Here is a 12,722-nt window from a genome sequence, read left to right as displayed (position 1 = left end):
TATCACTCCTTTTCCTTGGATGCTAATACTTGTATAAACGCAATGAAATCTTCGATTGCCATTTTTGGCGTACCAACACGTTTAATTGCCGATCAGGGGCGCAGTTTCACGGGCACAAATTTTGTTCGAGCAAAAAAATACAATTTCATCTAATTGGAACATGCGCAAGTCGAGCCAACGGTCAAGTTGAGACAGTTAATCGTAGCACTAAGTATAGTCCTTTAGAACTTTTGATTGGTAAAGTTGGACGACCACTAGGGTTGATACCTATTAAATACCGAAGATGGAATTGACAAGATTAAATCAAGGGAGTTGGCCGCTAAGAACATGGTGGACGCCACTAGATATAAGAAGATAAAATTTGATAAAAATAAGACTTTGTGCTGCTTAAAAATAGCGAGAGACAGCAAACTAAATTAGATCTTAAGTTAAGACGACCCTTTTTGGTGGTCAAAGTATTGGACGGTGACCGATACGTTTTAAAGTCTACATAGAACAATAGGCGTTACAAGTACCCACACGAAAGTTTGCGAAAGTTACCGGTAGTGCAAATTCCAGAAGAGCTTGATATAAATTACAAAGAACAATATCAGTTGGAAAAGTCTGTTGAAATAGAAAGTGTTCGTGAAGCCATGTGATTGGCGATGAACGAGAGTTTCTTTAGGAATGTGTTTGATGAAATCGTGAAGCCATGTCATTGGTGATGGACGAGAGTTGCTTTAGAAATATGTTTAATGAATTCGTGAAGCCAAGTGTTGGGCGATGACGAAAGATACTTGCAACTGACGCTTCTAGCACCTTCTTCTTCTGTACATAAACTTTTGTATGCCCAGTTTTCAAACCGAATTGATAATTAATGCCGTTTCCAGTGTGACAGTGTGACCGTTCATCAACATCCCGGCCTCCCTGAAACACTGTTTCGGAATTTCGTAATAGGGCGATCTTGACAATTGGACGGGTTGTTTCTCCAGTTGGAGTCCTAATTCGTACAGCGCGGACCATTCCATCCTTCCCTGGATATGTTTCGATGACTCTTCCGAGGGCCCATGCTGCTGGCGGTGTGTGAGAATCCTTAAGGACCACGATGTCATCTTTGGCAATGTTGACCGATTTGTTCATCCACTTTGTCCGATGCTGAAGTGATGTAAGATATTCCATGTTTCCAGAATCCTTGCAGCATAGCTTGAGTCTGTTGCCTGTCGTGGTACTGTCGTGTATGGACGACCAATGAGGAAGTGTGCTGGTGACAGATAGTTGACCTTAGTGTCCGAAGTTGAGAATAGTGGGCGTGAGTTGACCACAGCTTCTATTTGGGCGAGAAGAGTGTGCATTTTCTCAAAGGTGAGGTCATTCTTGCCAATGACTCTATGAAGATGCAATTTGTCTGCCAGGGCCTTCAGTACAGTGTTGTTGTGTTCGTCTGACTTCAGAAGAGTTTGCATTTTGTTTAATGCCCTTTTTGCCCCGACGAAGTTTCGCCCGTTGTCGCTATACATTTGCGAGCATTTTCCGCGGCGAGAGATGAATCGTCTGAGTGCCGCCAAGAATGTGTCGGTTGTAAGATCTGTAGCCAATTCCAAACGCAAGGCAGAAGTGGCTAGGCATACGAATAGACAGATGTAACCCTTTTCCTTGCGTGGATTTCGTCCCTTGTGGACCTTGAGGGTGATTGGCCCGGCGTAGTCGCAGCCAGTGTTTGCAAACGGAAATGCCTGCCGAACACGGACAGACGGCAGATCTGACATGACTTGGTGAGATGTGTGTTGACGTTGTCTAAAGCATTTAAGACAGTCATGCGTGATCTTTCGAATGAGGTTGCGTGCGCCAAATACCCAGTAGCGTTCGCTCACGAATAACGCTGATACACCAGGATGTAAGTGAATCCGGTGCTCAAGTTCCAGAATGAGCTTCGTTATGCGATGAGATTTGGGCAGAATTATTGGATGCTGCACATCCGCTGGCAGTTCTGAGTTAGCTAAGCGGCCACCCACTCGCAGGAGTCCATGTTTGTCGATTTGCGGTGAGAGGGTGCGCAATTTTGATTTGCGTCCCAAATCTTACTGGTTGAGGAGTCGCTTATAGTCAGCTTGGAATTCGTCTTGGGCATGGCGCCGGTACAGGATCCGTGCATCATGGATTTCCTCAAATGTCAGCGTAGCAGTGTTGGATTTTCTGTGATTGCGTCGGATGAACTAGAGAACGTAGGCAAGACGAAGTATATACGAAGTAGCCTTGGCCACGAGGAGACACGGTCGATCAGTTGGCCCAATAGTGAGGTTTCAGTGTTGTATGTTCTCATTGTTGTGAATGCAGAACCTTTTACTTCAGCCTGGACTTGTTCATATGAAACAAAACTAGAATGTGGAGTGCTAGGTGTTTTTACCCATTCACCTTCGGTTGAGCATAGCCAGTGTGGCCTCTTCCACCATAGGTTGTGGTTTACTAAGTCAGCAGCTAGCATGCCCCTTGAAGCGCAGTCAGCCGGGTTGTCATCTGATTTGACATAATGCCAGTGATCTCGAGGAATGATGCTGAGGATTTGGGCAGTGCGGTTTGCGACGAAAGTCTTCAGTTTGGCAGGTATGTGCGAGAGCCAAGCCAAAACAATAGTAGAGTCGCACCAGGCGTAAACAGTGACGATGTAGTTTTTCAGTGCAGTTTTGACTAAGTTGATGAGTCGACTTAGTAGCAGTGCGCCGCACAATTCCAGGCGTGGAAGTGATTGTGTTTTGAGCGGTGCAAAACGAGTCTTTCCCAGGCTGTCGAGGCTGTCCCAGTCTAAGTTGAGAACCCAAAGTTCTTGGAACAGGATTTGGAATTGTATAACCACTGGAGCCAGCAATCCAAGTGGGTCGAAAATGCGAGACACATCTGATAAAACTTGCCGTTTTGTAATCTTTCCCTCGTTGGGCAAAGATACCTTGTATGCCAATGTGTCCGTGTGCGGTTGCCAATGAATTCCCAAAACCTTGTTTGTAGTTTCGAGTGGACTGTATGATGTGTTGTTTGTGATTGCTGTCTCAGGGTCGACAACGCGGTTGCTGTTGGAAATCCATTTTCCAAGTTCGAGTTGAGCACATGACATTAGTTGAGTTAGTTCTTGTTTGTATTGTAGAAGCTTCTCCTCGGTGTCAGCTCCTGTTAAAACGTCATCAACGTAGAAATCTTTAAGAAGAATGCGCGCAGCAGTTGGATACAAATGTTGGTAGTCTCTGGCCAGTTGCTTAAGAACCCGTACAGCCAGAAATGGTGCACACGCAGTGCCATAGGTTAGAGTGCAGAGTTGGTAATGTAGAAGTGGAGCTCAAGGATGTTCTCTCCAAACGATACGTTGATAGTTGCGGTGATGCTTATTGATCCAGATTTGGCTGAACACCTTGATAATGTCTGCAGAAAAAACGTATTTATGTAAACGAAAGCGTACGCATACGTCGAAAAGGTTTCGTTGAATGCTCGGCCCAACGTTCAGGGTGTCGTTTAAAGATTGACCAGAAGAATCTTGGAATGAACCGTCAAAAACTACTCGTAGTTTCTTTCCAAGTACAGGGTGATGTGGCATGTAGAATACCCTTCCATCGTTGGTGAGAATTTCGTCAGGGTTCAATTGGCGCATGTGGCTTAGAGAAATATACTCTGGCATGAATTGTAATTGTAGACGGCGCTCCACAGAAGTATTTTTATACGCAATCGATGTGATAACCCATCCGAAGATTGTTTAAATAGCTATTATGTTGCCTTGCGCATCCAGCTTCCTGTTGCCGGTTAAAATAGCCCATACAGAATCGGTGCCTAGTAGAACGTATATAGGCGATGCCGAGTTGAATTTAGTGTCTGCAAGCGGAATCCCACCGATGTCGTGTCTGGATCCTTGTGATCGCTTAAAGACGTGGATGTGATTTGACCCTCGTTGGTCTGCATAGCATGCGCGTGTATGAGTGTGTGGTGTCTGCTGCCACACGGCTGACAGTTGTACTTTGAGCTACAGTTTGATGACCTGTGACCTGGTTTGAGACAGTTAAAGCAGAGAGATTTGTGCTTTACAAAAGAACGGCGTTGGTCGATAGACAAACCAATGAATTGAGGACACTTAGACAGTTGATGCCCATCCGCATTACAATTCACGCATTTTGTCAGCGCAGCAGTTACCATGGCTCTGCTTGTCTTCTTGTTGTTACCACCCTGTCTCGGTACAGGATCGCTTTGACACAGCTCAAATTCTTCACATCGTGCGTCCAGGAACTTGAAGAACTCTTCGACTTTTGGTGAATTTGAAGCACGGCTTGCATCTACCCATTTGCGGCGTGACTCTGGATCGATTTTATTCAGGAATAAATGGATAACCCAGCAGTCTCAGTCCATATGGCCAATGGAGTCCAATGCACGGATGACCTCATTTGCACCATCTGATACGCTACGCAATATGGATACCTCTCCATTGTTAGTCGATGGTAGCTCCATTAAGGTGGTAACAGGTTGTGAATAATTTGACGTGGTCGGTCGTATCTCTCGTTGAGGCGCTCCCAAGCGTTGTCATATGCGATCTCAGAAATCGGCAAATGGCGTACCAAACTTGCAGCCTCGTCTACGAGAAATTATTTTAGATAGTGGTACTTCTGTATCTTACCCAGATATTGCTTGCTATGTACAGTGCTTATGTACAGTGCTTTGAAGGCTGGCCATTCCTTTTAATGCCACCAAACGGTTTTATGTGAATTTTCGGTAATTCTGTCTCCCTTACTGGCGCCGCGGCGTCAGCCTGGGTTGGTGTTGAAATTGCTCCGAGGCGTTCGAAGAACTCTTTATGTTGCTGCACTAAGCGAGAAATAGCGTCGTTGTTAGCTATTGAGTCTCCTTCTGCATTTATCGTTGTTGTTGGTGTTGTCGGCTCCTGTGAGCGCTTGATGGAAAATAAAATCGCACGTCGTCAAGCACGCTCAGATCATCTCCGGCAAGTTCGAAATCATTCCAAACCTTGTCGAGCCTGACTAGCAGTACCACCACGGCGTCAATGCCCGATTGATGCGGAAGAGTTTTGTGCTGTGTGTAGCAGTTTGGTGAGGCTGGATTTGAGACAGCCCCTCACTCCATTTAGCCCTTTGAGTTGTTCCATCGCAATGGTGCTTTACTTTTAGTTACTAACAATAACGAATCTGGCTCTGAAGGACAAATTTCTTTATGATGATTAACTTTCTTTATTGAAATAAGGAGCTGGCTCAATCGCTTGACTTCGCCATCTGTCCAACAAAAGCAAAGCAAGAAAACTCACGCGCCGAACTTGAAACTGACGCTTCTAGCACCTTCTTTTTCTGTACATAAACTTTTGTGTGCCCAGTTTTCAAACCGAATTGATAATTAATGCCATTTCCAGTGTGAAAGTGTGACCGTTCATCAACAATATGTTTGATGAATTCGTGAAGCCAAGTGTTGGGCGATGGACGAAAGATTTGTTTGATGAATTCGTGAAGCCAACTGTTAGGCGATGGACGAGTAATGAGATTAATGAATTTTTGATGGACAATTTAATTTGTTTGAAAATGTGTGAAGCCAATGTGTTTGGCGAAGAGTTTAAAAATTGGCTTGTAAAAGTTAAGTTATGTATTTTGGACTACAAAGTAATGATTTTAACTGATTAATGTATAATTTGAAAACATTTTATTTATCTTTTGTATGGAATTGGAGGAATATAAGAGATATGTTAAAAATAGAAGTTTGTTAATGAACATTATATGAAGTTAAGATTATGTGGTTAAGTTCTTTGAAAGCATTAAATAAAATTATATAGTGGAATGAAATTCAGATGTTGATAGACACGAGGACGTGTATATGTCAGAATGGCCGTGTCGGAGAGGAGGTAATTCAGTCTCTCGTTAGACATTAGACTTTAAGGTGTGACCATTGGTCGTGCTGGAATATATCAGTCCTAGTATGATGAGGACTTAGTTTGTGAACTAAGGCCGTGTGTGGCTTCGTTGTGTTGCTAGATCTGGTCCTTCTTTCTTTTTCATATCTGCTTCGTACTGAGCTTAGCTTGTTGAGTTAACTGCTAACTTTATTTGATGAAAGATAAGCAACAAAGGCAACGCGGACTCGCTTCATCAGCCAGAACATGACATGGAACGCCACCAGGGGAACGAACAAACATTTTGTAAACCGAAGCTGAAGCCTTTCGTAACCCAGCTGCAAATAGTCTCATTTCAATTTTTATAAAAACATAAACATTTCAGATTTCCAATTTCTAAGAGTCACTTCAGATTGAAAACCAAAACAATGTTTGGGTAAACAGAATCCCGACTCAAATCTTTCTCAAACCATTTTTAAATGGGTACCCACTTCACAGAAAATTTCACATTTTCTTGTCATCTCGATTAATTGAGACCCAAACCATTCCACGTCAACTGACACCTCAAGTAAATGGTTCCCACTCAATCTATTCCCTTCAGAAAACAAAGCCTCTCAGAGAGAAAAGCTTCTTTCGAGCTTTGATCTGCAAAAAGCTTCTGCAAGGGTAGCTATAAAAAGGACTTAGAGCCCCAAAGATAAGTTAGTTCTGAAAATCTAAAATTCTAAGCAGTTGTTCTAAAAATTCTAAAATTCTAAGCAGTTTTAAAGAATCACACTGTATCAAAAAAGGAAGTCAAATAAAAATATATATTTTTTCAAACTATTTTGAAGAAGATATTTAATTGGCGCAGTCGCTAGGATGTGTAAAAGTGACCAGTGATCAATCGAGATCATAGAATATCGTTGAAGTATTTTATGCTAATGCAACTGCAGCTATAATACTAACCGCGAGTGTTAATCGCTATTCACATCCGCAAAAGAACTTATGTGTCAGTTTCAATTTTGCTCTCTTTTCGAAGTGTGACTGCTACCAAAAAGATACAAAACCCAAAAGCCTAAAATAAATTAGTGGCCCGCTTTCATAGTCTGACCTCTACCGAAATAAATAACAAATACAAACAATACAAAAATCAGTGGCACAAATCCAGTTACTCTCCGAGCTACACCTTAATCAGGCTTTAAGCCAGATTAGGCAAGTTCCTAATTTTAATGGAAGCACCAGGGAATTAAGTGCATTCATCAGACGGATCGAAAAAATTTTAAATTTGTATCCATCAACTGATACGCGTCAAACAGCTATATTCTTAAGCGCAATTGAGATGAAATTATCAGGAGATGCACAGCGAGTGTCCCAGCTATCTGCAGCAACCAATTGACCTGATCTAAGGATTGCTGTTATCGATGAGTACAAAACCCAAACCCCATGCGAGGAATTACTAAGACGACTCTTCAATACCCCTTTCAATGGAAGCATTCGTAAGTTGGTCGAGGATTTAGAATATAAAATATTTTTCATAACAAACAAATTGTCGTTAGAAAACAATAATTTAAATACAATGATTTATAATAATGCCATGAATAATACTGTAAAAGATGTAATAATGAGAAAACTTCCTGACAGGTTATTCATGACAAGAGCAAGGCACGATATAACTACAGTCAGTAAACTTAAACAATTAGCACAACAAGAAGGCTGTTATGATTCTGGTTCTGATAAAGTTAAATCACAATATAATTCAAATCAAAACGGACGAGATAGGAGAAGTTATCAAAGAAATAATATTTTCCAAAGAAATAATTCCTTTTATAATAATAATGATCAACAATGTTATAATCAGTAACTATAGACAACCAAATAATTTCCATCAACAACAATTTCGACAGGAATTGCAGCAAAACTTAAATCAAGGTAGAGCTCAGAATCCTATGAATTATCAACAGCCAACTTCTTCTTTACAAGGTACTAAATTTAACAGACCAGTGATTATTCAAGCGATCAATCTAAAATGGAAATCGAAAATGTTTATCAAATAGCCTCGGATCCAATAGAAGAAATATAATTCCTTACATCAGAATAACTATTAAGAATCGCCCATTTAAATGTGTAATAGATACAGGAAGTTCAATCAACCTAATAAAAGAAAATTATTTTAATTTCCCTTCCTAAAGTGTCAATATTTTACAACGATTGACCTTGCCAAGGGTTTTTATCAAATTCAAATAGATGAAAATTCTATTTCAAAAACAGCTTTTTCAACTAAAAATGGACATTACAAATACACACGAATGCCATTTCGTCTGAAAAATGCGCCTGCAACTTTCCAACAATTGAACAATTTATTAGAAGATATAATATACCAGCATTGCCTTATTTATATGGATGACATAATTGTATTTTCTACTTCATTAGAGGAACACATATTGTCTACAAAAAAGGTGCTTTTGAAAAAGGAAACTGAATTCCTTAGCATATTTGCGTCAATAAAATTGATATCAGATATTTTGGGTTTCGCATGCAGGTTCGTCACCGGTACTTTACCTCGTCAAGAGGTTTTTTTATATGATATCAGTTGTTTTTTTTATATATATTGATCTTCAGTAGCGTAGATAGGGGGGGGGGGGGGGGGGGTTTTGGGGGATCAATCCCACCCCTTGGGTCTGAGAATTATAAGATGATATAATCTCAAAATTGAAAAAGAAACACATTTTAACGCGATGACTGTGCAGTACAGCATATTAAAGTTTCGAATGCCCGAGTTATGTTCAATACTGTTGACTTCTTGTCAACCGACAAATTCTTCCTGGAATTTTTTAGCTTGCCAGCGGTCGCTGCGTTTCCCAGGATTTACGCAGTTTTGGCGTCTGCCTGCCGGTTTGTTGTTCATCAGGAGGGTTCGTGGAAAATATGATAACTCCAGCGCTTCTAACGGACCGACCAATCATGCGACCTCCAAGTGATACCTCAGTCAGTCACAGTACCTCTCAGTTTTCTGCGTGCTGCGGCGCTGCATCAGCTGCATATAATAGTTTCGAGCAGTTTCGAGTATGCATTTCGTTTATATTCTATTAAAATGAAGCGATTTTTAGTACCTGTAGAACCATTTTGCAAACCTCAAAAAACTGAAGACAATGAAGAAGCGCAATCATCTGTCGAAACAGCCGTGAAAAAACCTCGGTATGCTGCATCGGGTAGTGAAAATACGGGCGATCAAAGCTCATGTAGTGAAGGCAACAAAATCTTTAAACAACATAACCCTCATCCGCCTTATCGGAACGTAAATAAACACGACTTCGGAAATTTTATTGGCATCAGACTTAGTGAATCTTAGAGGCTGGACTTATTAACAAATGCTTGGGTTCCGCCGAAAAATTACTTTTTTCCATTGCTGCAAAAATTCGAAACTCGAAAATTAAAATTTTGTTAAAAATGGTTAGATGAATTTTCCTGGCTTGCTTACTCAGAATTGCATCATGGTGCATTTTGTGTTCCGTGTGTAGCATTTGCTGTAAGCGGTGGCAAAGGGTCACAACCTTTAGGTCATTTGGTGAAAGTGAAATTCGATAATTGGAAGAAAGCAAAAGAGGTGAGTACCATAATTATCATCCGAGCCAGAAATCGAACCCGGGACCTCTCAATTTCGCGTCGAGTGCTCTAACCAACTGAGCTACTTCGGAATCCTAATTTGCTCGCTGAAAACCTCCAATTTATGTTTGAAGTTACTTTTTGTCTAACTAGAGATCGACATTATCACGAATTTGTTTATCCGTCAAAAAACCTTTGACGTTGTCGTTCAATAAATTGAGTGGAAATATTGAAAAAATCTTTAATAAATAAATATAAATATTGAATTTGGAAATATTGAATTTATCTTGAAATTGAATTTTCACCCACTGAAAAATCATCATTTTATTTAATGACTTCTAATTTTTCAGACTTTTCAAGAACACCAGAAAAAATATTATCACATCGATGCAGTTGCTGACTGGGATAATTTTCTGCGTATTGCAAAAAATGAAAGCCAATCTGTTCAAAATTTGATTGACGAGTCCCGTATGGAGCAATTAGCGAAAAACAGAAAAAACATAGTTCCTGTTATTGAAGCTATTATCGTTCTCGGGCGGCAAAAGTTGGCTTTGCGTGGACACCGTGATAGTGGCAAAATAGTCATCCAAACTGATTTCACCGGACCAAATGAAGGGAATTTCAGAGCCTTATTTAAATATAGAGCCAAGGGGGATTCACTTCTTCTCAGTCATTTAGAAGGTCCAGGGAAACGTGACAAATATACAAGCCCTACTGTCCAAAACAAAATTATCGATGCATGTTATGAGATATTGACTCGAAAACTGGTAGCTGCAATCAAAGCTGCGAAAGTTTACTCTGTTCTGATGGATGAAACTCAAGATGTAGCTACTATTGAGCAAGTTACCAATTGCATTCGATACGTGAGTAAGAAAGATGATGGGCATCATATTGTACATGAAGATTTTGTGAAGTTTATCCCAACAGCTTCCACTACAGGTAAAAATCATATTATAATATAAATCCTTCCAGAAATTTGCTTTTTTTCGCTGCAGACGCACTTTCTAGAGAATGATTTGTAATTTGTATATAATCGTACGATTTACATATTTACAGGTAATGTTCTTGCCAAGCTAATGGTTAAAAATCTTCAAAATTTCGAACTGGATATTACTTTCTTGATCGGCCAAGGATTCGACGGGGCGGCGAATATGTCTGGTAAATATAATGGCGTTTAAGCAATTATACGTGACAATTATGCGCCACATGCTTTATACGTTCACTTTGCCGCACATTCTTTGAATATTGCTATATCTATCACCAGCAAGATACCTGCCATCAGAGACTGCTTGAGCACCATAGAAATTGTTTACAATTTCTTCCACACACCTAAAAGAAGAGCTGTTCTACAGAACACTATTGAACAATCAGATGAAACTCCAAGTGTGAAAGCTGTGAAGAGATTGAATCTGACTCGATGGGTGTCAAAATATGAAGCCGTAGACGATTTTCATGAATTATTTCCGTTTGTCTAAGAAACTCTTGACGAAATGAGAACCTCGGAAACTGACGCGAAAAATTTAAAAAATGCAATGGATTTCGAATTTTTGATCAGTCTACAGGTTATCAACGTGATTTACCAACTTTCTTTGCCTCTGAGTCGAGAATTTCAAAAGGTTGAATTAGGAAGGATTTACGCGATGAACTGAAAAGGATTCGAGCAGAAGCAGATACGTTTCCTGGAATTTTCGAAGCTGCAAAGAAAATTGCTGAAACTTTGGACATTGAAATCAAACACAATCAAAAAGTGAGCAGACAAAAAAATCGAGCGAATCCTGATGTTCAGAGTGCAGAAGAATACTTCCGTGTCACGGTGTTTTATCCATTTTTGGACTTCTTCATCATGGATCTTGGCGAGAGATTTATCGATCACAAAAAAATATTAGAAAGAGTTTTCGGCTCTCTTCAAGCATGATTTATCTGAAATTGACAAAGCAGCTGAGAAATTTATAGAAACTGTCGAGTTTTATCAAAAATTTCTTGATTCTGGGCCAACTGCTGTTCTCATGGAGTTGAAAATGTGGAAGAAGTATTTGATCCGTAAAGGCGACATCAAGCCTAACATTTCGTTGAAAGCGCTGGATGATTGTCCAGAAGAGAATTTCCCAAATATCAATATGTTGCTAAGAATATTAGCTACATTGCCAGTATCTACGTCTACTGCGGAACGAACATTCTCAAGTTTGAAACGGATAAAAACAATTCAAAGGAACATGATAAAAGAAGTGAGTTCATCATGTTCCATCTAAATGTTTGGATACTATCGAATATGCATCAATAATAACTCGAATTATTGTCTGATTTATCTATTATAGGACCGCTTGAATGGGTTGGCAGCTCTGGCAATGCATCGTGACATTGGAATCATAGCAGACGAAGTCATTGATGAATTAGCAAAAAAATCTCGAAAGCTTGAATTTCTTTTTCGATAAGAGAATATTTTTAAATTGCAACTTATCAATGTGAAAAATGTGACCAATTTCTGTACACGACTGTGCAACACGGATTATTATCGCAGTGTAAAATAAAACTTACAAAAAAACAGGATATTATTCTGAGTCATATCCCCCCCATATCAAAAAGCTATCTACGCCACTGTTGATCTTCAATTATTTAAAACAGAACGCACAATATATAGAATATATATATATGGAAGTAACCTCTGGACAGGCGATTCACACAGTTAGCAATATTTTAATTGTAAGGATAAATATCAAAACTCTTTTTTTTTAACTCTATAGATTTTGACATTCAAGAAGGTGGAATTATTAAAAATCTTTCCAAAGACGTAAAGAATTTTTCGATAGCTTCATTGGTTCTGAAGTTATACGTATTTTTAATTTACAAAGGTTTTGGAATTTGGTTAGTTTAAAAATTTTAATTAAAAATTTTCCCAAAAATGTATTTTAAATCCAAAATTGTTTCGTAGTTGTGGGAAAACAAATTATTTTAACAAATTAACAGATGAGGCCTATCCTTATGAGAGTTCCACTATATAATAAATTATAAAAAAAAAACAAGAAAGGAAAGCTAACTTCAAGCGGAGCCGAAGTTGATATACCCTTGCAGTTAAGCAGAAGCTTATATTATTATTATATATATCGGATCCTATATAGTTGTCCGATCCTTATGAGAATTTCACCATCAACAAAATTTCTAATAAAAATATTGGAAACAGCCCCAAGCATCTTTAAAAATAGAAAGGTTGTGCCATTTCCGATCGTTCAGTTATATGGCAGGTATAGGATATAGTTGGCCGATTCGTATGAACATACGATTAGATTGCCCAAAACGGAAA

General features: G+C 39.4%; 1 protein-coding gene across 1 annotated transcript; it reads right to left on the bottom strand.

The window, feature by feature from the left end:
- Window positions 1-1,115: 1,115 nt before the first annotated feature.
- LOC123258271 lies at window positions 1,116-2,131 on the bottom strand. Its single transcript, XM_044718142.1, has 2 exons — window positions 2,062-2,131; window positions 1,116-1,975 (listed from the first exon to the last, which is right to left on the bottom strand). Exons 1-2 carry the CDS (start codon window positions 2,129-2,131, stop codon window positions 1,116-1,118), a joined length of 930 nt encoding a protein of 309 aa, XP_044574077.1.
- Between the last annotated feature and the right edge of the window lie 10,591 nt (window positions 2,132-12,722).

This window comes from Drosophila ananassae (genome assembly GCF_017639315.1).
Source record: "Drosophila ananassae strain 14024-0371.13 chromosome Y unlocalized genomic scaffold, ASM1763931v2 tig00000254, whole genome shotgun sequence".
Lineage (NCBI taxonomy): Eukaryota > Metazoa > Arthropoda > Insecta > Diptera > Drosophilidae > Drosophila > Drosophila ananassae.
Note: the sequence above shows the minus strand (reverse complement) of the source record. Positions and strands in the feature narration are given on the sequence as shown.

Excerpts from the sequence above, each read along its gene's own strand:
- LOC123258271 (XM_044718142.1), bottom strand. The coding sequence starts at position 2,131 with ATGCACGGATCCTGTACCGGCGCCATGCCCAAGACGAATTCCAAGCTG. Across the intron at positions 1,976-2,061 it reads TATAAGCGACTCCTCAACCA|CTAACTCAGAACTGCCAGCG; the intron begins GTAAGATTTGGG and ends GTGGCCGCTTAG.